This window comes from Coenobita brevimanus, chromosome 111 (assembly GCF_032717465.1).
Source record: "Coenobita brevimanus isolate Jiangsu-jjx chromosome 111, ASM3271746v2, whole genome shotgun sequence".
Lineage (NCBI taxonomy): Eukaryota > Metazoa > Arthropoda > Malacostraca > Decapoda > Coenobitidae > Coenobita > Coenobita brevimanus.
The window spans coordinates 23,035,355-23,062,809 of record NC_137064.1 but is presented as its reverse complement, the minus strand read 5'-3'; the positions used below and the strand labels follow the sequence as shown (position 1 = coordinate 23,062,809).

The 27,455-nt window shown below is 45.9% G+C and overlaps 1 protein-coding gene across 1 annotated transcript in view; it reads left to right on the top strand.

The window, feature by feature from the left end:
• Positions 1 to 27,455, top strand: part of LOC145417842 (von Willebrand factor A domain-containing protein 5A-like) — a 756,527-nt gene that overhangs the window by 402,730 nt on the left and 326,342 nt on the right. Inside the window, exon 9 of the mRNA XM_080286463.1 lies at positions 14,939 to 15,083. Coding sequence (XP_080142589.1) covers positions 14,939 to 15,083 — 145 coding nt within the window. The remainder of the gene's footprint in view (positions 1 to 14,938; positions 15,084 to 27,455) is intronic.

The window sequence follows — 27,455 nt, the reverse complement described above, 5'->3', positions numbered from 1 at the left end:
CATCTATGCATACTGTATATTAAACAGCCATGGAGACATCACACAACCCTGTTTCAGTCCCACATTGAGAATTCAAAGAGCTCACTCAGCTCACCATCCACTCACACTGTAGCCCTAGCTCCTTTGTACATACTCTTCACAGCATTCAACAATTTCCCCTCCACTCCATATATTCCTAATACCTTCCACATACCTTGCCTATCTATTCTGTCATAAGCTTTCTGCAAGTCCATGAAGGCAGCATACGCTTTCTTTCCCTTCTCTAGATACTTCTCCACTAAACATCTTAGAACAAATATCTGATCTACACACCCTTTTCCCTTCCTAAATCCCCCTTGTTCTTCTCCAACTAGCTCCTCTGTCATATGCCTAACCCTATCAATGAGTATTCTACCATATATTTTACCAGTCACACTAAGAAGGCAAATACCCCTATGGTTACCACATACTTCTCTCTCCGTTTTTCCTTTATATAAAGGAACAATTATACCTGATTTCCAGTCCTCTGGAACCCTTCCCTCTTCCCAAGCCAATCTACACAACTTCCATATCCACTCCACAACAATCTCACCCCCATACCTCAGCATTTCACCACACACTCCATCAATTCCTGGGGCCTTTCCCAGCTTGATCTTCATTGCTTCCACTACTTCCGTCCTACTGATCTCTTCCTCCCTCCTCTCATTTCTTCTTCTCCCAGCCATTCCCCAACCCCTTATACTAGCACTGCTCTCACTCTCTACATTCTACAAATCCTCAAAGTGCTCCTTCCATCTCCTCAATTTCTCTCTCTTCCCCACTAATAATCTATTATTCCTATCTTTCACTCCCCTACTATTTCCCCTTTCACACTGCCTTACTTTCTTTACCTCCTTCCAAAACAATTTCTTATTCTCCCTCCATTTCACACTCAGATTCCTCCCAAACTCTTCATCCTCTTTCTTCTTACTCTCCTTCACCAGTCTCTTCACCTCCCTTCTCCTACTCACATATACCTCTCTCTCTTCTCTCTCTCATCTTCTCCCCTACTTCTACTCGCTAACCATTCACTATGTGCCTTCATCTTTTGTTCCACAGCTCTTTTCACCTCATCATTCCACCATACTGTCCCTTGCACACCGTAGCATCTCCTCCTCACTCCACAAACCACCTCACACGGTGCGCCTATCTCTTCCGTAAATATCTTACATACGCCTTCCACCCCTTCCATCTGCTCTAGCTCATACCTTCCCAATCTTTCTTCCACTATGCTCTTATACCTTGCCATTTTCTCTTTATCTTGCAAAATCTCCACTCTTCTCACAGGAGCTGTTTCCTCCTGTCTTCTCCTTCGTCTCCTCAACCATTTTCTTTGCAGCTTTACCTTGGCCATCACTAAGTGATGGTTCGAGACTCCAATCCCCCACCCTCTCCACATCTTGAGTTACAGTAATTTTTATACTTCCTGCACTTCCACTTTTATATCTCTTATCACTGCATTTCTAGTCACTCCCTCCCCCTCCACAAAATCCTTTTCTTGGTGAAAACCGATTGGAAACATTTGTTCATTATTTCGGCTTGCATTGCCGCATCTTTATAGACCTCTCATTCTACTTTCTGTCTGGAGATTTCTTCCTTTTGTTTCAACTTGCCATTAAAAAATCTATAAAACAATCTGGGTTCTTCCTTACAATTGTCAATTATACCTTTTTCAGAGTTCCTTTCTTCCTCTTTATGTATTCTTGTACTATTCATTTCTAGTTCTTCTGCATTCTTCCTTTGTTGTATTATTACCCCTCTTTCTCCAGTTGTTCCATACCGTGTCCCTCTCTTTTTTTGCTATCATATACCTTCTGTTAAACCAAACCTTCTTCCTGTTTTCATTCCCTCTTACTCTTGGCACATATTTTTCCACTCCTGAATTATAGAGGTCTAGAAAGATATCCCACTTCCTCTGTATCTCTTGTTTCTCTGAATTTTCTCTGATCCGTTTTTGAAAAATTTCCTCAATCGTGTATAGTTTGCTTTCCCAAATCTGTATCTTTCCTGCCTATAAAGCTCATCTACAGGTACTGGCACCACATTCCCTTTTATCATCTGGAACTGAATGACCACATGATCGCCTTTTTCCATAGGACACAGATATTCAAAGATTCAATTACATTAGGTTCTTTGGTCAGCAGTAAATCTAGTCTTGCTGGCATGTCACCACCTCTAAATCTTGTCTCTTCTTTGACCCACTGGGTCATTACATTATTCACTGCTATATTTAACAATATAGTGCCCCACGAATCTTCACTGCCTCCTGAGTCCCATTCCTCCCAGTTCACCCCTTTCATTTTCGTTTTTTAAGGCTTCAACATGCTTGCATGTGTCGGCCTTGGTCACCTAATGGCGGCTTTCCATGCTGCACAATCCATTGCAGCCTCCCTGTTCAGTCCCTTAACGCTGAGGTCACAGGTAATGACCTCGTCCCATGTCTTTCTCGGTCTACCTCTCATAACCCCACCCCCAATATTAACACTTCTCACCTTCCTCACCCAATTATCATCCCCCATCCTCTCCACATGTCCAATCCATCTCAATCTACCTCTCCTCATCACAACACCAATACACTCCAATCCCATCCTACCTCTCAACTCTTCCATTAAACCCAGCCTCTCCAGGCCTTGGATGCAGGGACGCACCGCACATCCACCTAATCCTTGTCATTTCTGTACGTCTGAGCCTGCGAATATCTTCCTCCTTCACTGCCTAGGTCTCACTAACATACAGCATTACACTCCTAACACAAGCTGCATACAAAGACCCCTTAGCACGTAGGGAGAGTCCTCTCATTTGTCAGGAGAGGCAAGAGCTCTCTGAACTTCTTCCAACCACTTCTCACCCTAGCCACAGAGCTAGCTCCAGCCCCACCTCCAGCACAGAACATGTCTCCCAAATAACAAAACTCTTCCACACACTCAAGAGATTCTCCAGCAAGTTCAATCCTTTCACGTCTGACAATCTCCACCTGCTCACCCTGACACGCCGTACACATAAAATCAGCATTATCTCGCAGTCTACCTCTGATACCACTACATCTCTTATGCATCCATTTATCACACACACCGCACAAGACGGAATTACTTCCCACGCCCTTGAGGCAAACTGCACATGGCCACTCTCCCTCGTCTTTGACAGTACCGCCACCAACCCTAGATATCATCACTTGTTTTATCTGCATTTACCCTTAAACCCTTGTGCCCCAAACCATCTCTCCACTTCCTAAACCTTTCCTCCGCCTCCCTTTCGTTCTCTGCAATCAACACCAAATCATCAGCATACATCAACGCCCACGGAAGTCTGTTTCTAAAGTCACATGAAAGGGCTTCAAGTACCATGATAAACAACATGGGACTCAAGACTTACCCCTGATGCACACCAACATTCACGGAAAACTCATCACTCAAATCACCATTCACTCTTACCTGGGTGTGAGCACCCACATACATAGCCATAACCACCCTAACCAGCCACTCCTCCAAGCCAAGCTTTCTCATTGCCCACTTCACCACCTCTCTAGGGACTCTGTCAAAGGCCTTTTCCAAATCAACAAAAACAAAATAAAGATCCCTTCTCCTACCAATATAATTTTCCTGAAGCTGTCGAACAATGAAATTAGCATCAGTGGTCCCCCTACCTGGCATAAACCCAAACTGCATCTCATCAATATTCACTCTTTCTCTAATCATACCTTCTAAAACTCTCTCCATTACCTTCATTATCTGATCTAAAAGCTTTATACCTCTATAATTTCCTCTTTCCAGGGCATCACCCTTCCCTTTATACACATTTACAATTTCTCTGCAATCAACACCAAATCATCAGCATACATCAACGCCCACGGAAGTCTGTTTCTAAAGTCACATGAAAGGGCTTCAAGTACCATGATAAACAACATGGGACTCAAGACTTACCCCTGATGCACACCAACATTCACGGAAAACTCATCACTCAAATCACCATTCACTCTTACCTGGGTGTGAGCACCCACATACATAGCCATAACCACCCTAACCAGCCACTCCTCCAAGCCAAGCTTTCTCATTGCCCACTTCACCACCTCTCTAGGGACTCTGTCAAAGGCCTTTTCCAAATCAACAAAAACAAAATAAAGATCCCTTCTCCTACCAATATAATTTTCCTGAAGCTGTCGAACAATGAAATTAGCATCAGTGGTCCCCCTACCTGGCATAAACCCAAACTGCATCTCATCAATATTCACTCTTTCTCTAATCATACCTTCTAAAACTCTCTCCATTACCTTCATTATCTGATCTAAAAGCTTTATACCTCTATAATTTCCTCTTTCCAGGGCATCACCCTTCCCTTTATACACATTTACAATTACACTCTTCAGCCAATCATCTGGGACAACAACTCATAAATAGTCCTATTTATCAGGTCAGTGACTAAACTCACCCCTATATCGCCTGAGGCCTTCAGCATTTCGGCAGTCAACCCAGACACACCTGCTGCCTTCCCCACCCTCATCCTGCCTATTGCCTCACTCACAGTAGCAGTATCAATCAAAGGCCAAGGGCCAGACACTGGACCTGCTGGCTCCAAACCTTCCCTGTCCCAGTCAAACTCCTAATTCAACAACCAGTTATAATGCTCTCTCCATGTATCTTTAATATCCTCACTGTTCACCACTACCCTTCCTTCATCATTTTTCACACACTGCTCACCTATAATATCCCGATTATCCCTCATCACTTGACCTGCTACCCTAAATATCATATTTTTCCTTTCCCCATGATTTAGGTTATCAAATAATAGTCTCTGTGATTCAGACTTTGCCCTGTATACCTCTCTTCTAGTCCTACGCTTGGCAGCCAAATATTCCTCTTTGCTACCACCCTTGTTCCATTCCCGGAAAAGCCTTCTTTTCTCCTTAACTGCAGCTTCTATACCCTCATCCCACCACCAAGTTACTTTATGTCTTGGTGGTCCTCTTGTCCAACCGCATGTTACATCAGTAACTCTCAAGAAATTGTTCTTGAGGGCTCTGTACTGCTCATTAACGCCCCTGTCTACAGCTCCCTGTTCAGCCACCACTCTCCTCAACTCGCTATAGAAGGCATCCCTTACTACTTGGTTTTTCAGCTTCCATATTTTCCTTCTAGGTACATAAGTCCTCTTTTTCATCACCTGTTCTTTAAGCACCATATCACAAATCAATAGTTTGTGCTGCTGCACACACTCCTCACTTCCTATAACTTTAACATCCCTCACTAACCTCCTATCAGTCCTCCTAACCAGAATATAATCTATCTGACTGCTATTTCCCCCAGACTCATAGGTAATTACAATTGAAATTACTCATCAGAATTATGTTGTTGCTTTTCTCAATCACTTTCTGTAGATATCTAACCATTTCTGACAGCATCTCCTGGTATTCATCGTCATTCCGTCCCCTTGTCTAAGGGGGAACATATACCACTGCAATGTCTCTCATGCCATTCTCTCCAGTTTCTAATTTTATATTTATCACAGTGTGTGTGTGTGTGTGTGTGTGTGTGTGTGTGTGTGTGTGTGTGTGTGTGTGTGTGTGTGTGTGTGTGTGTGGCAGGTCAGTCATAGCATGGAAGGATGGGGTCAGGTGAAGACACTGACAAGTAGGTGAGGTGATAACTGCAGTTCTGGGAAGGGGAAGGGTAGGGGATAAGTAGAGGAGTGGAGACAATAATGACTTTAATCTGAGAGAGAGAGAGAGAGAGAGAGAGAGAGAGAGAGAGAGAGAGAGAGAGAGAGAGAGAGAGAGAGAGAGAGAGAGAGAGAGAATAGCAAAGAAGTTGGTATGGAGTGGAAAGGCAATTGGGTTTCATTTCATTTCATTTTTAAAGGCTCCAACACACTTGCATGCGTCAGCCTTGGTCATCTAATGGCGGCTGTCCATGCTGCACGATCTATTGCAGCCTCCCTGCTCAGTCCCTTAACCCTGAGGTCACACTTAATGACCTTGTCCCATGTCTTTTTTAGCCTACCCGTCATAACCCCACCATCAATATAAACACTTCTCACCTTCCCCACCCATTTATCATCCCCCATCCTCTCCACATGCCCAAACCATCTCAATCTACCTCTCCTCATCGCAACACCAATACACTCCAGTCCCATCCTACCTCTCAACTCTTCCATCGTAAACCTAGCCCCCCCAGACCTTACACACAGGGACGCACTACACATCCACCTAATCATTGTCATTTCTGTACGTCTGAGCCTGTGAATATCCTATTCCTTTACTGCCCAGGTCTCACTACCATACAGCATTACACTCCTAACACATGCTGCATACAAAGACCCCTTAGCACGTAAGGAGAGTCCTCTCAATGTCAGGAGAGGCAACAGCTCCCTGAACTTCTTCCAACCATTTCTCACCCTAGCCACAGACCTAGCTCCAGCCCCACATCCAGTACACAACATGTCTCCCAAATAACAAAACTCTTACACACACTCAAGAGATTCACCAGCAAGTTCAATCCTTTCACGCCTGACAATCTCCACCTGCTCTCCCCAACACACCATACACATAAAGTCAGCATTATCTCGCAGTCTACCTCTGATACCACTACATCACTTGTGCACCCATTTATCACAAACACCGCACAGGATGGAATTACTTCCCACGCCCTCACGGCAAACTGCACATGGCCATTCTCCCTCGTCTTTGACAGTACTGCCATCAACCCTATATATCATCACTTTTGTTTTATCTGCATTTACCCTTAAGCCGTTGTGCCCCATACCATCTCTCCACTTCATAAATCTTACCTCCGCCTCCCTTTCGTTCCCTGCAATCAACACCAAATCATCAGCATAGAACACCTCCCACGGGAGTCTGTTCCTGAAGTCACGTGAGGGGGCTTCAAGTACCATGAACATAGGACTCAAAACTGACCCCTGTTGCACACCAACGTTCATGGAAAACTCATCACTCAAGTTTCCATTCACTCTTACCTGGGTGCGAGCACCCACATACATAGCCATAACCACCCTAACCAGCCACTCCACCGAGCCAAGCTTTCTCATTGCCCACTTCACCACCTCTCTAGGGACAATGTCAAAGCCTTTTCTAAATCAACAAAAACAAAGTACAGATCCCTTTTCTTACCAATATATTTTTCCTGAAGCTGTCGAACAATGAATATGGCATCAGTGGTCCCCCTTCCTGGCATAAACCCAAACTGCATCTCATCAATATTCACTCTTTTTCTAATCAAACTTTCTAAAACTCTCTCCATTACCTTCATTATCTGATCTAAAGGCTTTATACCTCTATAATTTCCTCTTTCCAGAGCATCATCCTTCCCTTTATACCCATTTACAATTACACTCTTCAGCCAATCATCTGGGACAACACTCATAAATAATCATATTTATCAGGTCAGTGACTAACCTCACCCCTATATCTCCTGAGGCCTTCAACATTTCAGCAGTCAACCCCAACACACCTGCTGCCTTCCCCACCTTCATCCTGCCTATTGCCTCACTCACAGTAGCAGCATCAATCAAAGGCCAAGGCCCAAACACTGAATCTGATGACTCCAAGCCTTCCCTGTCCCAGGCAAATTCGTCATTCAACAACCAGCTATAATGCTCTCTCCGTGCATCTTTAATATCCTCATTGTTCACCACTACCTGTCCTTCATCATTCTTCACACACTGCTCACCTGTAATATCCCAATTATCCCTCCTCATCTGATTTGCCACCTTAAATATCATATTTTTCCTATCCCCATGATTTAGGTTATCAAGTAAAAGTCTCTGTGACTCAGACTTCGCCCTGTATACCTCTCTTCTAGCCCTACACTTGGCAGCCAAGTATTCCTCCTTGCTACCACCCTACTTCCATTCTCGGAAAAGCCTTCTTTTCTCCTTAACTGCAGCTTCTACACCCTCATCCCACCACCAAGTTACTTTATGTCTTGGTGGGCCTCTTGTCCAACCACATATTACATCAGTAACTCTCGAGAGACTGTTCTTGAGGGTTCTGTACTTTTCATTAACGCCTCTGTTTATGGCTCCCTGTTCAACTACCACTCTTCTCATCTTGCTATAGAAGGCATCCCTTACTACTTGGTTTTCCAGCTTCCATATTTTCCTCCTAGGCTCATAAGTCCTCTTTTTCATCACTCGTTCTTTAAGCACCATGTCACAAATCATTAGTTTGTGCTGCTGCACACACTACTCACTTCCTAGTGTATATCTTTAACATCCCTCACTAACCTCCTATCAGCCCTCCTAACCAGAAAATAATCTATCTGACTGCTATTTCCCCCAGACTCATATGGAATTGACCTACTCTCTCCTTTCCTAAAATGTGTATTACACACAATCATGTCCGTTGCCTCCCCAAACTCGAGTATCCTTTCCTCTTCTGTATTCCTTATACCATATGTGCATCCCCCATGTACTCCTTCATAACCTTGTGCTGCTTAACCTACATGACCATTTAAGTCCCCTCCCAAAACCACTATCTCATCATCCCGCATAGAGGGAAAAACCTTGTGTCTTTAGTAATTATGGGATTAGGGTTGGGTTGGACTGGTACGTGTGGCAGATGGTGAGATGGTTTCAGACAAAGAGATAGCGGCAGGGGAGGTACAGGGTGGTCATTATACCTCTAGTGCAAATTGTGTGATGAGGGAATGCAATATTCAAGAGTGAGTTCATCTTGATGAATGATATAATGTGTCTGCAAGAAAAAAATACGGACTTAAAAATAAGACTCACGAAAAACCTTCAGGCAACAATTACTTTCGCAGTTACTTTCGCAAGTTGGGGATAGACTGTATTCATACTGAGAATGAAGGACTGAAGTGGAGAGACTGAGAAACTAGGCACTGGCACATCAGCCAGGTAATGAAGGAGCTAAGGGCAATGAGCTTGATGCATAGTGATCTGAAAAATTTGAGTGCATAGAGAGAGTATTTCATTAGTAATGACAAAGCTGGATATAGTGTTGAAAGGGTACTGACTGGTTAGAAGGGTAGAGCTTGGTGGGATATGCAGACTGAATGGCCAGTTGAAGAAGAAGACAAAGAAGTTGTTGAATAGGATGCAAGGGAGGAGTTCTTGTGAAAGAGGACAGAAATATATTATGAACAATAAGCAAAGAGAAAAATAATCATCATCATTATCATCCAAACCTCCTTTCCCACCCTGGGGCAGGGTGAGGAATAGCAGCATCCAGAGAGCCAAAGTTTGCCTAGTTCGATGGGCCATGCTTCCATTCACTCATCATTCAAGCACAAGGATCCTGGCTCCATCTGATAGGCCAAAAGCTTTTCAACTCATTCTGTAGCTTCACACATACAGTAATCCCTTGATTATCTGATGTAATAGAGCCAAATGCATGTCCAGGTAATGGCTCCATCTGAATAATGGACTTCGTCCCTGGCCCCCATTAGTACATAACCTAACTCTGAAAGCCAGTGTAAAAGAACAATACAGTACAATCAAAGACAAAAGTCGTGTCGTGAAATTTGGTGAAAATACCTGCTGAATGACTATAGTTTTGGAGCGGTCTGCTTTTTGTCAAACGATCGATTGGTAGCACTGACTTGAGTTGCCATTTGTTCCAGGTGACCAGCCTGTGGATGCCAGCATATAATTTTTTGTAACTTACCGAAACTAATCAACATAATTATTAAATCTTTCTGACTGCTGTTTATATTTAGTATTGATGAAGCATTTCTCATCTTTTATCTTTATGCCAACTTTATCAACTTTACAATTCAGGTAGCTTAATAGGTGTTCGAAAGTCAGTTCTCTATCTTTATTAACTGTAAATTAGCTAATCAAGTTGATAACTATGACCCACGACATTATTTAAGTATTGTAAAACAAAATTCACTAGAGTACAGAAATCCCTCCACTATCCGATGCAACAGAGCCAAAGGCATGTCCGGAAAGTGGTCCCGTCAGGATAGTGGGCCCCAGCCTCCTGGACTTGAACTTATAGACCCTAAGTCAGAAAAACACCTATACAACTCCCTCTGGACATGCATAGCACCTATTTAAGACCCAAATCACACCAGTAAGGGACATAAAAGACTGAAATAAAAGCAAAAGAACAATAAAATGAGGTTTTAGAGGTGAGTTTATACAATATTAAACATTCTGGGCACTTACAACAAGTCCCTGGCTCCCGGACTGGTAGTTATGGAGCCTAACCTAGCCTAACTCAGAAAAACATCTCCCTGCTGCACATGCATAGCACCTAAGACCCTATTCACACCAATAAGGGACATAAAAGAGTGAAATGAGGTGTTAGAGGAAAGTACAGTATGGAAAATACAGTACAATATGAAACATTCTGGGTACTTACAGCAAGTCCCTGGCCATCTTGATGAATAACCCGCCTCCTCTCAGACTCTGACTGTAAGAAGGAGTTCCTGAAGCACTTGCAGTACACTGTACATGAAGTCTTGCACTGAACTTAGCCATTTGCACTCAGAATTCCATTCTCTTAACACTGCGCACTCTAGTCTTACTTGCGCTCCATTCTACCTTAATGAAATAAGTGTTGCACTCTGCACTTAAAGTCTTTGCACTCATAAATCCATTTTCTAAACATAACACTAGTTAATTTACGTTACATTGAAAGTCTATTAAATCTTTGTCTTTTCACTCAGAATTCTATTTTTTTAACACTATGCACTGCTTTTTTTCACTGTACAACACTGTAAATACCGGTGTGGTCTAGTGGAGAAGTTCTAGGCGTTTGATCATTGTCAGAGACTGAAAGTAGCTGTTGCAGGTGACCTAGGGGTGCATCGCTGGGTCGTGGTGATGGAGTACCCACTGCAGATGACTCTGAAGACAGGCGGAAACTCACGTCGAGTGGTGACTCCACCGTGCCTGATGTGCTGGGCTGTGGCTCGAAGGATGAGGGCCTGTCTTGGGGAGGCAATGGTGTGGAGCCAGGGCTGGGCACAGCAGGGGTCACGGGTCTGAAAAAGCTGTCAATGGTCGATTGAAGCAAGGAACGACGATTTTGGTGATTAATGATGCGCAGCCTGAAAGCGTGCACTTCCTCCACAAGTCCCAAAGGCCCCATCTCCCTGTCGCAGTCTGGGTGTTCCTGGTAGTCCAGAACGAACTCTAGGTGTTCCTGGAGTGCTCTCAGCTTGGGGATGGCTGGAGTAGTGTCACGCTGAGAGGAGTCCGCATCATCGTCGCCGTCCTCGTCGGAATCTTCAAGCTGGGTACTGACACCTGCAACTGAAGATGCGATCTCAATATCAGACATCGTCTGATACCCAGGATCACCCTCGTCATCATCCAACCACTCACACACTTCGTCCACATCAACGTCGTTCCCATGCACATGTAGACGTGCATGGAAGTCATCCACGTCAAAACATAGGAAATCGTGCTCCACATCCATTCCGAGAAGCAGACGAGACCAACCATTTTCTAAAGTCTTGACTGGGACTTCCTTCCATGCACTGGCCCAGTCGTAGATTGCAGATTTGATGTTGTGGCGGCGAAGGTTTTCCAAAGTCTGCTGGCCTCGCATGTCCCGTCCCTCCCTGCACTTGTCCTTGTCCTCGAGAACAACCATCACCTCGTCCAGGAACTTCCTTCGGTACAGCCTCTTCGTTGCCACGATCACTCCTTGGTCCATTGGTTGGATGAGAGCAGTAGTATTAGGTGGCAGAAACATGCACCTAATGTGCCCATTCTCAGCCACCAAGTCCTTGTCGCACGAGGTGTCAGGTGCATTATCGAGGAGAAGGAGGGCCTTTACCTGGTCGCGCGGGATTCCCAGTGTCTTCGTCTTTGGCAGTGGAATCAGCCTTTGAAGATCTGGGCAGTGAACCATGCCTTCAAAGAATGGTACCAAATGACAGGAAGGACATCCATCACTCCACGAAGACACTGAGGCCGCTTTGCACGGCCGACAATAACGGACTTAAGCCATGTATGCCATTAGCATTGGCACGACACAAAGCAGATATCTGTTGCTTGGAAAGCTTGCGGTCAGGTACACACTTCTCTGTCTCCTAGGCTGGAGTGTTCGTTGGCAAAGAGCAATATAATAAACCAGTTTCATCAGCGTTGTAGACTTGACCGAGAGTGAGGCCCTCCCTGTCGATCAAGCCCTTCACCTTGTGCCAAAACTCCTCTATTCCATCTTCGTTGGCGTCCAAAGCTTCGCCATGAGACTTACGGTTGGTAAGGCCATGTCGTAACTTGAACATGAAGAGCCAACCCTCGGATGCCTTGAAGTCTGGGGCGTCATGAAGCCTTGCAAGCTTCTCAGCAGCAGCCTTCAGCTCCGTGCCACGCACCAGCACACCAGCAGCACGTTGCTGTCGATACCAAATCAACGTGGAACAATCGACTTCAGAATACCGGTGAGTAAACATCATCATCTTCTCGACGTTGGTTTGCTTTTCAATGAGAAGTCAGCCGTGTACTGCATGAGTTTGTCCTGGGATCTCCTGATATCAAACAAGGTAGATCAGGCCAGGCTGAATTCACGAAGTATGCGTGAGGTTGACCATCCCGCGTCCACCTTGTCCAATATCTCCCTCTTCTTCTCCAGAGTCAAAACCACTCTCTTCCTCTTCTCAGCTGGCGGGGCCATCATCACACACACTAACAAGAGGTAGGAGAGCCTGCGGCAGGTAGGGCACCACCACAAATGTGAGCACTTGGGTGGCCATGATGACGAGCATGCACTCACAACAGAAGACAGGCAGTAAGTGGGGAGGATGCACGGGCGCTCTAGTGGACGGCGGCAGAACTATGCACCAAAACACAGCTGGTCCGCTCCGCGCGTGCCGAGTTCAAATTACGAGTTCAAATTACGGGGGGAAAAATTAGGATTTTTTGCAATTTTTTTTTGCGATTTTTGGGCAATTTGGGGAAAACTGAATCCTGGGACCAAAATGTCCGGTAAGTGGGGTGTCTGGAAAGTGGGCGTCTAGATAGTACGGGGATTACTGTAGACCTATTTTTTGCCACATAACCTTACAAAAATTACTGAGATCAATATGTATCATGTGCCTAGGCATGAAACAAGCTGTATGAGCATGCATATAGAAAGGGGTAAAAAATAATATTACTTTTGCGTGGAAGATAAAAGAACATCAATTCACCTCATAAGTAAATCGTTCAATAAGACAAATATTTATTCATAGGCCTATACTGAAATGTATAAATGAGGAAAAAACATTATGATAATACTGTATAAATAATGAAATAACTGAAGAAAAAATAATTCTACTGCCATCCCCCCAGCCAGAATAAATAAGGGTATTTCACACCTCGAACCCTAGGCTTGTCATGAAAAAATATTAGATTCTGCATGTAAATAATACAATAAAATACATGTATGTGTTATGCAAAATGCTAAAAAACTATACTGATGTATGTAAATCGTCGAACAGCAGAAATAATCTTTCTTTCCTTCATTCTTTCCTTGTCCTTCTGCCTGTGGGTGACTTTACACTCCCTCTTCTGTTTCCTTCATTCTTTCTTTTTCCTTCTGCCTGTGGGTGACTCTACACGGAGTGACAAGCCAAATGGTTTCCTGTACACCAGGAAACCATTTACTACGCTGAGTGGTAACCACATAACCAAATTTTGGCATCTGGTGGTTTAGTGGGTAATTATTGCGCTCCAGTCGGATTGAGTCGGTGAAGGTTTATATCCAAGGGATGGTTGGGGTTGATTGCTCATGTATGCCACTCAGGGATGAGTGAGGCTGGTCACTCTCATCTTAAATGTCGAGACCAACTGCCTAGCCCCGGGCTCCTACGCTCCTCATGGGGCAATGTAGGATTGGATGATGGGTGGATGGATGGATGAAAAAAAAAAAAATTATAAGTTACAGGCACCATACAATCACAAAAGTTTCCCATTGAAAATGATAGAAAATGAGTAAATCATACAAAGAAACTAATATTCTTTGGCTAATGACCTTACATAAATAACTAATAACGGATACAGTGTACATTCCATTGCACAAAACAGGTTGAGGGTAATAGCTTTAAGTCAATGATGCAATGGTGTGGTGTTTGGCACAGTGCCGTGATGCATCATTGTGAAGAGAGGGAGGGTAGGTAGGAGGAAGGGATGTAGGGGGGGCATCAGTAGGGAAACAAAGCCTGCCTACACACACCAACCATAGAGGAGGGAGAGTCTGGGGGCAATTTGGGTGGGAGGTGACAGTCAGATGAGGAACCAGTTGGGCAGAACTAGGTGGAGAGGGTGTGGGGGGGGGCCCTGGGAGGTGGAGGGGGGTGAGGAGGCCTCAGTAGGGAGGGAATATGCCTGCTACACATCCTGACAGTGGTATAGAGGGGGTGTGGGAGAGATTTAGGTGGGAGGAGACAGTGAGAGGAGGATCCAGTAGGACAAAGAGAAGTGGAGAGATAGCCAAGGAGGGGGGGCCTCCCACCACATTTACGGGGACCAGTCATGCCAGACATCACCATGTATTGTTGGTCCCATTTGCTAGCTTCCATTTCGTCATCAGCGAGGCATGACAACCTCTCCTCAGTTTTTTATGGCTTCTACTAAATCGGACTGAACATACCTTGTAAACACATCGATTGATGATGACCGATTTTTAGGGGTTAAACAGTTGAATGCATGAAAAAATAAATGAAGCCATGTGGTATTGTACTGGAGATTAATTCTAGTGAAATGGCTGATATGCAAGCTCTAGCCACTTTTTTTCTCTTACTTCACTCGTGAATAGAGTTACAGTATTTCTGCTTACTGCGAGCAAGAGCTGAGGAATTGATGAAGACATAAAGGCTGATTGAAGCAGGTGTAAATGAATTGGTTCATGATTGTACAGGCAACCATGGCCATCAAGTCATATTGGGGACCAGGTAAAGTAGGAGAGGTACAGTAACCATAATTTTGACTTGGCTGTCCACATTCACAGGGGCAGTCGCCAATACTCAGAGGAGACCCTGAAGGCGGCATGTCATCTGCAAGAAAGAATGGAGGCAGACATGGGAGGCACTGAGATATTACAACCATTCAAGGCCATCTACTCCAAGCCACCCATGCCAGAGTATGCTAGGCAGGTATGTCTTTGTCTGACATCTGCTGCCTGCTGAAGGGCAATCCATCCAGGTTCCATAATCTTACATATTTAGTCCCTTCATGATATATCATTCTTATTATTTTCCTGAGCAAATTTGAAGGAGAGAGGAGGCAAGGTAAGCCAAGAAGGTGGAGAGATGTGGTGAATGAGTGTGTGAGGAAGAGAGGTATGGAAATTGGTGAGGCTAAGGAACTGACGAGATCGAGCTAGCTGGATGAATTTTGTGCGGAGAAGTGTATGACCAGGGATTTGGCACCTCTTTTTAACGTGATAGCATTTGAACTGACTCTGTCGGATAGATACAGTAATCCCTTTATTACCCGGACGATCCATTAACTGGACATTGTGATCTGACTTTCAAAACCATCATTCGTATATTCTTCCATAATATCCGGACAAAATACGTCTGGGCTGCAATTGTGGTCATGCAAAAATTTCCTCCAGGATGGGTAGGAAATAGCCTGGTGGCACCACCGTGTCTGGATGGGTAGTTTACCGAATATCTGCAAGAGACCCCCTCACTTGATCTCATTTCCCGTGCAATGATTGTGTTGCAAACAGCTCCTTCCAGACAGTTGCCGTGGCGGTGCACGTGGTGGCTTTTGTGGTGGTTCTGTACCTGCTTCAGGCCTTGCTATTCTATGCATTCCTCTTTCTAGGATGTGTGATGATGGCCCCCCCACCAGGGAAAAAGAAGAGGGTAGTGCTGATCGGGAGAATAAGCAGGAGATCCTGAGTAACATTGATGCAAGATGGTCCACTTCCGGCATCTTAAAGGAGTACGACCTGGCCTGCTCAACCCTACACATCGGGAAAGCCCGTGACAGACCCAGTACACAGCAGACTATTGCGAGAAGGATAAATGCAGTACCAAACGAAGGCTGTGAACTTGCTCTGGCATGCTGAACAACACTGTGCTGTTCGTTGTTGATCTGGTACGGCCAACAACGGCCTGCAGGTGTGCTAATGCAAAACACCAAGTTGAAGGCCAGTGCCGAGAGGTTCGCCCACCTTCACAACGTCCCAGACTTCAGGGCATCCGAAGGTTGGTTGTTCATGTTCAAGCTTCGACATGGCCTTACAAATTGTAAGATCAGTGGTGAAGCTTTGAATGCTAGTGAGGAGGGAGTGGAGGAATTTCGCCAGAATTTGTTAGGCTTGATTGAGAGGAAGGGCCTCGCTCTCAGTTAAGTCAATAATGCTGACAAAACTGGCCTCTTCTACTGCTCAGTGCCCACAAAGACGCAGGTAGATGAGATGCCTGGCCACAAGTTGTCCAAGCAGTGGGTATCTGCATTGTCTGTGCTCATGGGACGCACCAGCTGAATTCCTTTATTGTTGGTTGGGCAAAACATCCCTGTTGCCTTCATGGGCTAATGGATATCCTTCCTGTCGTGTGGTACTATTCTGTAAAGGCCTGGTTTACCTCAAAGATCACATTTTGTGTCCACAGGCATTTTGTCAAGGCGGTCATCTATTATCAAATAGAGGAACTTGGAATCTCTCGTGACCAAGTTAAGGCTCTTCTTCTGGATAATGCCCCCGTGCATCCCTCTGAGAAAGAATTGGTTGCGAGTGACGGTCACTTTAGGTGCATGTTTTTGCCATCTAATACCACTGCTCTGATCAGGGTGTTACCATGGCCACGAAGCTGTCCCGACAGAGGTTCCTGGACAAGGTGATGGTTGTTCTTGAGGACAAAGACAAACAGAGTAAGGGGCTGGACACTTAAGGGCAGAGGACACTGGAAAACCTGTGGCGCTACAACCTCAGTTCTGTAGTTTGCAACTGAACGAGTGCATGGAAGGAAGTCTCTGTGAAAACTCTTGAAAGTGGTTGGTCTCATCTCCTTCAGGGACACGAGAGCAGACACGACATTCTGGGTTTGGACATGGATGGCTTCCACACTCGCCTTTGTGACACAGGTGAGGCTGTGGATGTAAATGACGTGCAAGCAGTGTTAAACAACAGGAGTAAGTGGTGTACGATGTACAATCAAAGACAAAAGTCGTGTTGCGGTTTTGTCCGAAGATTAAGTGCAACACTTGAAACATTATAAAAGCTCTACCACAGTTACATGTTCGTGGTTGGCTAGCCTGACTTCGTCAAGCTTCATATCTGCTGCTGATGGGATGATGGTATGAGTGAACCCATGAAATTCCGAAGCCTTAACATTGACTCGCAAAAATTGCTGATTCCAAACTTCGTCTGAGAGATGAAATGCCAACGGTTAGGCGATGATCACCTGACATTTGATCTTACATCTCACCACAAAACGTCTAGCAGACCTACTATACCATGGTATGGGGAGGTCAAGCAACATGCATCCAACTACAGTAATCACTCCAATATCCGACGTAATAGAGCCATAGGTAGGTCCGGTTATTGGGCCCCAGCTTATGGACTTGTACTTATGGACCCTAACTCAGAGAAACACCTATACAACTCCCTCTGGACATGCATAGCACCTATTTAAGACCCAAATCACACCAATAAGGCACATAAATGACTGAAATAAATGCAAAAGAAACATAAAATGAGGGTTTAGAAGTATGTTCATACATTAATAAACATTCTGGTACTTCAGCATCAGCATCAGCTGGTACTTATGGACCCTAACCTAGCCTAACTCAGAAAAACACATTCCTACTGCACATGCATAGCTACTAACACCCTATTCACACCAATAAAGGACATTAAAGAGTGAAATGAGGTAAGTATAGTAGGGAAAAAAGTACAGTATGAAACATTCTGGCTACTTACAGCAAGTCCCTGGCCACCTCGATGAATAACTGCCTCCTCTCGGACTCTGACAGTAAGAACGATTTCCTGAAGCACTTGCAGTACACTGTTCCTGAAGTCTTGCACTGAACTTGATCAATAACACACAGAAGTCCGTTCTCTTCACAGTGTGCACTTTTGTCTAAATAATGCTCCATTGTAACTTAGTGTTGCACTTTAACTTTTCCCATTTTTTTTTAATTTTCCAAAGCCAAAACAAACAAGTCTATTTACGTTACATTTTTTTTCTAGTCTTTTCTCTCACAACTTTAAATCCTTAACACAACACACTGTTTTTTTCACTGCACAACACTCAAAAATTCCCGTGTGGTCTAGTGGAGAAGTTATTGCTGTTTATTCACTGTCAGAGTCCGAGAGTATCACTGGCAGGCGACCTAGGGGTGCATCGCTGGGTTGTGGTGATGGCGTACCCACTGCAGAGGACTCTGAAGACAGCCGCAAACTCATGTCGAGCGGTGACTCCACCGTGGCTGATGTGCTGGGCTGTGGCTCGGAGCATGAGGGCCTGTTTTGGGGAGGCATCGGAGTGGAACCAGGGCTGGGCACAGCGGGGGTCACGGGCATGAAAAAACTGTCAATGGTTGATTGACGCAATGACCGACGATTCTGACGATTGAGGATGCGCTGCCTGAAAGCACGCACTTCCTCCACGAGTCCCAAGGGCCACATCTTCCTGTCGCAGTCCGGGTGTTCCAGGTAGTCTAGGACGAACTCTAGATGTTCCCAGAGTGTGCTCAGCTTGGGGATGGCTGGAGTAGTGTCCTGCTGAGAGGAGTCCGCATCATCGTCGCCTTCAGCATCGGAATCTTCAAGTTCGGTACTGACACCTGCAACCGAAGACGCGATCTCGATATCAGACAACGTCTGATACCCAGGATCGCCCTCATCGTCATCCAACCACCTGTCCCTCCCTGTGCTCGTCCTCGTCCTCGAGAACAACCATCACCTCGTTCAGGAACTTCCGACGGTATAGGCGCTTTGTTGCCATGATCACTCCTTGGTCCATTGGTTGGATGAGAGCAGTCGTATTAGGTGGCAGAAACATGTACCTAATACGGCCATTTTCAGCAACCAAGTCCTTGTTGCACGGGTGGGCAGGTGCATTGTCGAGTAGAAGGAGAGCCTTTACCTGGTCGCGCGGGATTCCCAGTGTCTTCATCTGGTAATGGATGACCTCCTTGACGAAGTGACGGTGAAACCAGTCTTTGAAGATCACAGCTGTGAACCATGCCTTCAAAGAATGGTACCAGACGACAGGAAGGACATCCATCACCCCACAAAGGCACCGAGGCTGCTTTGTGCGGCCAACAACAACGGGCTTAAGCCGGTGCATGCCGTTAGCACTGGCACAACACAAAGCAGATATCCGTTCCTTGGAAAGCTTGCGGCCAGGTACACGCTTCTCCGTCTCCTCGGCTGGAGTGTTCGTTGGCAGCAAGCTATAGAATAGGCCAGTTTCGTCAGCGTTGTAGACTTGACCGAGAGTTAGGCCCTCCCTGTCAATCAAGCCTTTCACCTTGTGCCGAAACTCGTCAACTCCATCCTCGTTAGCATCCAGTGCTTCGCCATGTGCTTTACGGTTGGTAAGGCCATGTCGCAACTTGAACGCGAGGAGCCAACCCTCGGATGCCTTGAAGTCTAGGGCGTCGTGAAGCCTGGCGAACTTCTCAGAAGCAGCCTTCAGCTCCGTTCCACGTACCATCACACTAGCAGCACATTGTTGTCGATACCAAATCAACGTGGATCGGTTGATTTCTGCAAACTTGGGGGTAAACAAACCTTCCTTTCCACGTTGCGTTTGCTTTTCGACGAGAAGTCAGCCGTGTACTGCATGAGTTTGTCTCGGGACCTCTTGATATCGAACAAAGTAGACCGGGCCAGGTTGAACTCGCGAACAATGCGGGAAGAAGACCAACCCGCATCCACTTTCTCCAATATCTCCCTCTTCTTCTCCAGAGTCAACACCATTCTCTTCCTTTTCTCAGGTAGCGGGGCCATCATGACACACACTAAGGAGGCCCGAGAGCAGCAGGAGGCCCTGCAGCAGGTAGGGCACCACCACAAAAGCGATCACTTGGGCAGCCATTACGACGAGTGTGCACTCGCGGTGAGAGACAGGCGGGAAGTGGGGAGGATGCAGCGGCGCTCTATCGGACGTCGGAGGAATGATGCGCCAAAACAATGCTCTCCTGCGGCGCGCGCGGCAAGTTCAAATTATGGACGGGAAAAAATTGTTTTATTTTTTTATTTTTTTGGGTTTTCGGACCATTTTGGGAATGTTGGATCCCAGGACGATTATGTCCGGGTAGTGGGGATGTTCGGTTATTGGGTGTCCGGATATTAGAGTGATTACTGTAATAGGAATATGAGAGGTGGCATGATCTTCCTTTATTTATGGGAAAATTATCCTGAACAGAAAGCTTAAACATTTGGCACAGGCATGACCATAGAAAGGTGGATTAGGATTTCAGGAGGGAAGGCACAATGGAGAACCGTCATCGTTCAGGTCATCTTCGTTTTACCACAAGACTATAGGACCAGGAAATAATCACAACGATGGAAGCAGCACCTGCAAGCAGTGCTTACGCCATGAAAAATGAAGTGCACCTAGAAAAAAGCACACGAACTGTTGTGTGTAGACTTCGGTCATCTGGTTTATGTGTTCGAACTCGTCTGTGGGATTCAGTTTGCCAGCCAGTCTAAAAGAAAAAAAAAATCAAGTATCATAATAGAATCATTCTGTTCTCATACGTTGAATACAGTAATCCCCGTACAATCCGGATGCCCACTTTCCGGACATCCCCACTTACCGGATATTTTAGTCCCGGGATCCAGTATTCCCAAAATGGGCCAAAAACTGCAAAAAATTTGAAAAAAATCCAACTTTTTCCTGCCCGTAGTTCGAACTTGGCGCGCGCAGCGCAGGCCAGCTGTGTTTTGGTGCATCATTCCGCCACCGTCCGCTAGAGCGCCCTTGCATCCTCCCCACTTACTGCCCGTCTCTCGTTGTGTGTGCACACTTGCCATCATGGCCGCCCACGTGCTCGCTTTTGTGGTGGTGCCTTACCTGCTGCAGACTTTGTTGCTGCTCTTGTGCCTCTTATTAGTGTGTGTGATGATGGCCTCCCCGGCTGAGAAGAGGAAGAGAGTGGTTTTGACTCTGGAGAAGAAGAGGGAGACACTGGACAAGGTGGATGCGGGATGGTCAACCTCACGCATCCTTCTTGAATTCAACCTGGCCCGATCTACTTTGTTTGATATCAAGAGATCCCAAGACAAACTCATGCAGTACACGGCTGACTTCTCGTTGAAAAGCAAACGCAACGTGGAGAAGATGATGATGTTTACTCCCAAGTATGCTGAAGTTGACCGCTCCACGTTGATTTGGTATCGACAGCAACGTGCTGCTGGTGTGGTGGTGCGTGGCACAGAGCTGAAGTCTGCTGCTGAGAAGTTTGCAAGGCTTCACGACGCCCCCCGAGGGTTGGCTCTTCACGTTCAAGTTACGACATGGCCTTACCAACCATAAGTCGCATGGCGAAGCTTTGGACGCCAACGAGGATGGAGTAGAGGAGTTTCGGCACAAGGTGAAGCGCATGATCGACAGGGAGGGCCTCACTCTCAGTCAAGTCTACAGTGCTGACAAAACTGGTTTATTCTATTGCTCTTTGCCTACAAACACTCTAGCAGAGGAGACGGAGAAGAGTGTACCTGGCCGTAAGCTCTCCAAGCAACAGATATCTGCTTTGTGTTGTGCCAATGCTAACGACATGCACCGGCTTAAGCCTGTTATTGTTGGCTGTGCAAAGCAGCCTTGGTGTCTTCATGGGGTGATGGATGTCCTTCCTGTCGTCTGGTACCATTCCTTGAAGGCTTGGTTCACTGCCCACATCTTCAAAGACTAGTTCCACCGCCATTTCGTCAAGGAGGTCATCCGTTACCAGACGGAGAAATTGGGAATCCCACGCGACCAGATAAAGGGCCTCCTTCTCCTCAACAATGCACCTGCTCACCTGTGCGAAAAGGAGTTGATGGCTGAGAATGGGTGCATTAGGTGCATGTTTCTGCCACCTAATACTACTGCTCTCATCCAACCAATGGACCAAGGAGTGATCGTGGCAAAGAAGAGGCTGTACCGAAGGAAGGTCCTGGACGAGGTGATGGTTGTTCTTGAGGACGAGGACGAGCGCAGGGAGGGACGGGACATGCAAGGCCAGCGGACTTTGGAAAACCTTCGCCGCTACAACATCAAGTCAGCGCTGTACAACTGGGCTAGTGCATGGAAGGAAGTCCCTGTGAAGACTCTGGAAAATGGTTGTCTCGTCTGCTTCTCGGAACGGATGTGGAGTACGATTTTCTAGGGTTTGACGTGGATGACTTCCATGCACGGCTACGTACGCATGGCGACGATGTTGATGTGGACGATGTTCGTGAGTGGTTGGATGATGACGAGGACGATTCTGGGTATCAGACATTGTCTGATATCGAGATCGCGTCTTCGGTTGCAGGTGTCAATACCGAGCTTGAAGATTCCGATGAGGAAGGCGACGATGATGCGGACTCCTCTCAGCATGACACTACTCCAGCCATCCCCAAACTTAGCGCATTCCGGGAACATCTAGAGTTCGTTCTTGACTACCTGGAACACCCGGACTGCGACAGGGAGACGGGGCCCTTGGGACTTGTGGAGGAAGTGTGTGCTTTCAGGCTGCGCATCATTAATCACCAAAATCATCGCTCATTGCGTCAATCAACCATTGACAGTTTTTTCAGGCCCGTGACCCCCGCTGTGCCCAGCCCTGGCTCCACTCCGTTGCTTCCCCAAGACAGGCCCTCATGCTTCGAGCCACAGCCCAGCACATCAGCCACGGTGGAGTCACCGCTCGACGTGAGTTTGCGGCTGTCTTCAGAGTTGTCTGCAGTGGGTACGCCATCACCACGACCCAGCGACGCACCCCTAGGTCACCTGCCAGTGATACTCTCGGACTCTGACAGTGAATAAACAGCAAGAACTTCTCCACTAGACCACACGGGAATTTACAGTGTTGTGTAGTGTGTTGTGTTAAGGATTTACAGTTGGGAGAGAAAAGAGTCATTTGGAACAAAATTTAACGTAAATAGACTTGTTTGTTTTTGCTTTAGAAAATTATTAGAAGAATGGGAAAAGTTAAAGTGCAGAGTGCAACACTTAGTAAGTTATAATGGAGCATTAGTTAGACAAGAGTGCGCACTGTGAAGAGAATGGACTTCTGAGTGCGATTGACTAAGTTCAGTGCAAGACTTCATTAACAGTGTACTGGAAGTGCTTCAGGAAATCCTTCTTACTGTCAGAGTCCGAGAGGAGGCGGTTATTCATCAAGGTGGCCATGGACTTGCTGTAAGTAGGCAGAATGTTTTATACTGTACTTTTTTCCCTACTATACTTACCTCATTTCACTCTTTAATGTCCTTTATTGGTGTGAATAGGGTGTTTGGAGCTATGCTTGTGCAGTAGGAAGGTGTTTTTCTGAGTTAGGCTAGGTTAGGGTCCATAGGTACCAGTCCAGGATCCAGTCACCAGAATGTTTAATATTGTATGAACCTACTTCTAAACCCTCATTTTATGCTTCTTTTTCATTGATTTCAGTCATTTATGTCCCTTATTGGTGTGATTTGGGTCTTAAATAGGTGCTATGCATGTCCAGAGGGAGTTGTATAGGTGTTTCTCTGAGTTAGGGTCCATAAGTACAAGTCCATAAGCTGAGGCCCAATATCCAGACAGGACCACTATCTGGACCTGCCTATGGCTCTATTATGTCGGATATTGGAGTGATTACTGTATAAATAAAATAATGATTGGTCTAAAAGACATTACATCACAGATGAGTGAGCAAGCCATTGGTGCCACCACAGCTTAGTCATGATGTATCTTATGATATCAAAATTCGTCAGAACTTCGTCACAGTTTTTGTTGTCAAAACACAGAGCTGTTGCTAACACGAGGTCCTCAGAAACAGCCTTACTAGGCTACCCTGAGGCCCATAAGCTGCCATTCATTAGAGGGTGTAGCAGCCTACCACGGTAGCAGTTCCAGTGTCTCATGGGTGTTTACAGGCGATGTACATGGGTACATCAAAACACATTTTCGATAAAGAAGGGGTTAATAATGTATTACCGAGGACAAGAGCTGTAATTGGTAAATTAAGAGATGTTATGAGTTGTTTAACTCACCAGTAATGCATAGTGTTGAGAACAGCTGTTGTAGGCAGGTAAATCCAATTAGAGAGAGTAAGTCCAGGGATAATAACAATATGCACATATTGTAAAAGCACAAAAACGTAATACGTATTACAGTGGAAAATTCCTTAACCTGCCACATGCCAGTGCCATTTTAAAACGGTCTAACAAAAATCTGCTGTCAGTGCCAGTGCCGTTTTAAATCGGTTTAATATTAAAACATTCAGTGTGACCACATTTTTCAAGATTCGCAGGTAAAAGTTGGCAGGCATGTATGTTAACTGTTCCTCTATCATGCCTCAGGCAGTCAAGGCCATACACCCACTCACTTCCCCCCCTCACACTCGCTCTGCCTTACTCTGCCCGTGTGCCTCATCCAATGCTGTACATAGTGAAGGCATGTTGTAAATATTTTCATTTAAGTGAAGGGACTATACATAGTGAAATTAAGTTATAAATATTTTCTTGTAAGTGTAAGAACTGTACATAGTGATGTCAAGCTGTAATTACCTTCTTGTAAGTGCCAGGACTGTTCATAGTGAAGTTAGGTTGTACAGTACCTATCTTCAAGTAAGTGTAAGACAATGCATTCACAGTGAGAAAGACGCTCAAATCATGACAGATGCTGAAGTAATAAGTTATCAGAAAAGTGTACTGAACATTGCTATACCTTCCCAACATAAATATCTGAGTCTACCCTACTAGAAAATGGCTTTCTCTCACCTACGTGGCGAGCGTGAGAGAACGGGCATACAGTACCTTTATATGAGTATGCAGGACTCAATAAAACCCATTTCTGAGCTTTGGTGAGTATTTTAATGGTGAAATTCGTTGTTTTCACATCAAACTCTATCATTTTAGCCAAAAAAAAAAAAGGTCAAAAAATGGGTGGCACAGGGGTGACCAATAGGGCTAAAAATAGCTGGCATGCAATGGGTTAAACCTACTACGGTACAGTGTATTTCACTTTGTTTGTCACTTTCACTCATCGTCCTTGGGCATTGGCTCAGGACTACCTGCTTCTTCTAGGGTTCCTTGAGGTGCCTTCTTTGGAGTGTGGGTAGCTGGTCTTGGGTCATCATCAGTGGATTTAACTGCAACATAGAAGTGGTGTTCCTGCCCTCCAGCATCACATTGTTGTTGCAACCCATGGATCAGGGGATGATCACGATGTTCAAGGCGTACTACCTCTGCCGCACTATGCATCAGTAGGTGAGGGTGTGTGACGCCGATAACAGGATGGCAGTGCAGTCCTTCTGGAAAGGATATGACATACGCCATGCCATGAAGAACATTATGGCTACATGGAGGAAAGTAATCAGGCCACCATGAACGGTGTGTGGTGCAAGCTGTGACCGGAGTGCATTCACTCCTTCACCGGCCACCCCGAGGGCGTGCAAGCACCGCTGTTAGAACAGGTGCAGCAGGACATTGTGCAACTGTCACATGAGGCAGGCTTTGGGAAGAACAACGAGCAGGACATGGAGGAGGTCCTGGAAAGCCACAGGGAGGAGCTCAGCAATGAAGAGCACCTCAATGTGGAGATTCAGTGGTCGCACCAGGAGGCATAGGAGGAGAAGGTCGTCCCAGAGGTGAGAGCCCTCAGTTTGAAGATTCTGAAGGAGATGGTGACCAAGGTTGATGAGGTCATCGCGCTTATGTGCACTCACGACCCTCTCCAAGGACAAAGCAGGGACACATAAGATTGGCTGGAGGAGGGGATGAAGATGTACAGGGTGATGCTGGAGGAAAAGAAGAGGATGGCCAGGCAGTCACTGTTTTCAAACAGGCCCCCATCATGCCAGCGACCCACAGAGGATCTCCCCAGCCCTCGACCAGCAGAGCATCTCTCCAGCCATCGACCGGCAGAGAAACACTGAGGTCCTTCTTCTGCCGAGGATGTGCTCGGCCCCTAGTGCTGAACCTCACCTCAAGCTGATCCCTGTCTCCCTCATCACCTGAGTCTCCACTGCAGCACTTCGCCACCCCATCACTACCTTCCACGTCCTAGCCTCGATCTCCGACACCACTTCAGCCACTGCCTCTGTCCCCCTCGTCATGAGTGAGCCACCACATCTGTCTCTCTTGCTATCTTGTCAGTCATTGCAGCATTCTCCCTCGCCACCTTGCCAGTCATCAAAGCTGTCTCCCTCACCACCTCATCTGTCATCGCATTGCACTCCATCGCCATGTAGTGAGCCATTGCATTGCACCCCATCACCACCCTCAGATCCAGCGCATCAGTCTTCCGCTACCATCACCCCATCTCGCCAGGCTTCCACCCCCTCTGACCCTCCCCCAGAGATGGGGTTTGAGGCTTTGAGAAGGATGAGTGGGTGCTAGGGAGCACCACATGTCCCCTAGCCTCGGTGGGGATAGCAAGGATGATGATTAGTACCGGACATGGACTTACAAGAAGCAAGTGATGAGAGACGTTTATATTTTCTGACCAATTTTTTATGATTTTCAGATTATATTTGTTGGTTTTCGTGAGTTATTTACATTATTTGATTTATGGAATCTAAAGGTGAATGTAGGGAAGAGTAAAGTTATGATCTTCAAGAGAAATGAAGTCACTAAATGTACAGTGAGGTCATATGAGGAGGAAATGGAAAATGTGAGTGCGTTTAAAGACTTGGGTAGTGTGATGAGTAAGGATGGAAGTTTATAGGGTGAAGCACTTGAAAGGATACAACAAGGAGGAAAGGTTCCTGGTTCTGTGAAAGCAGTGATAAGAAACAGGGAAGTGAGCATGGAAGTGAAAAGTTACTGCATGACAGTATTGTAATACCAACTCTAACATGGAAATGAAGCTTGGACCTTGTTGGAGAGACCCAAGTCAAGAGTGAGGGCAGTGAAAATGAGTTATTTGAGAGGAGCATGTGGAGTTACATGGAGAGACAGACTGACAAAGGAGGAAGTGAAGGAATGTTGTGGTGTGGATGTGATAGAAAGTGTTAGGAGAAACACATGAGGTGGTTTGGCCATTTGGAGAGGATGGAGAGCGAGAGACTGATGAAGAGAGTGTATGTAAGTGAGATGAAGGGGGGGAGAGGGAAGGGGAAGCCAAGGATGAGATGGAGGGATGGAGTGGAGAGGTGTATGAGAGAGGGGGGTATGAGGTAGGAGCAGGGCAGTGAAATGGCTGGAGTCATGGCAACATAGTGGCAATTTGTTTGTGGCCACACCTTATGGGATTAAGGCATCTGGCAATAGATAGATAGATAGATATTTACAGGTGTTAGGCCTAGGTTAGCATCTTTTATGGCTGTTAGGCCATTTAGATTGGCTTTAAACTTTTTTTTGGACTCATTTGTGTGGATTTAGGACTTGA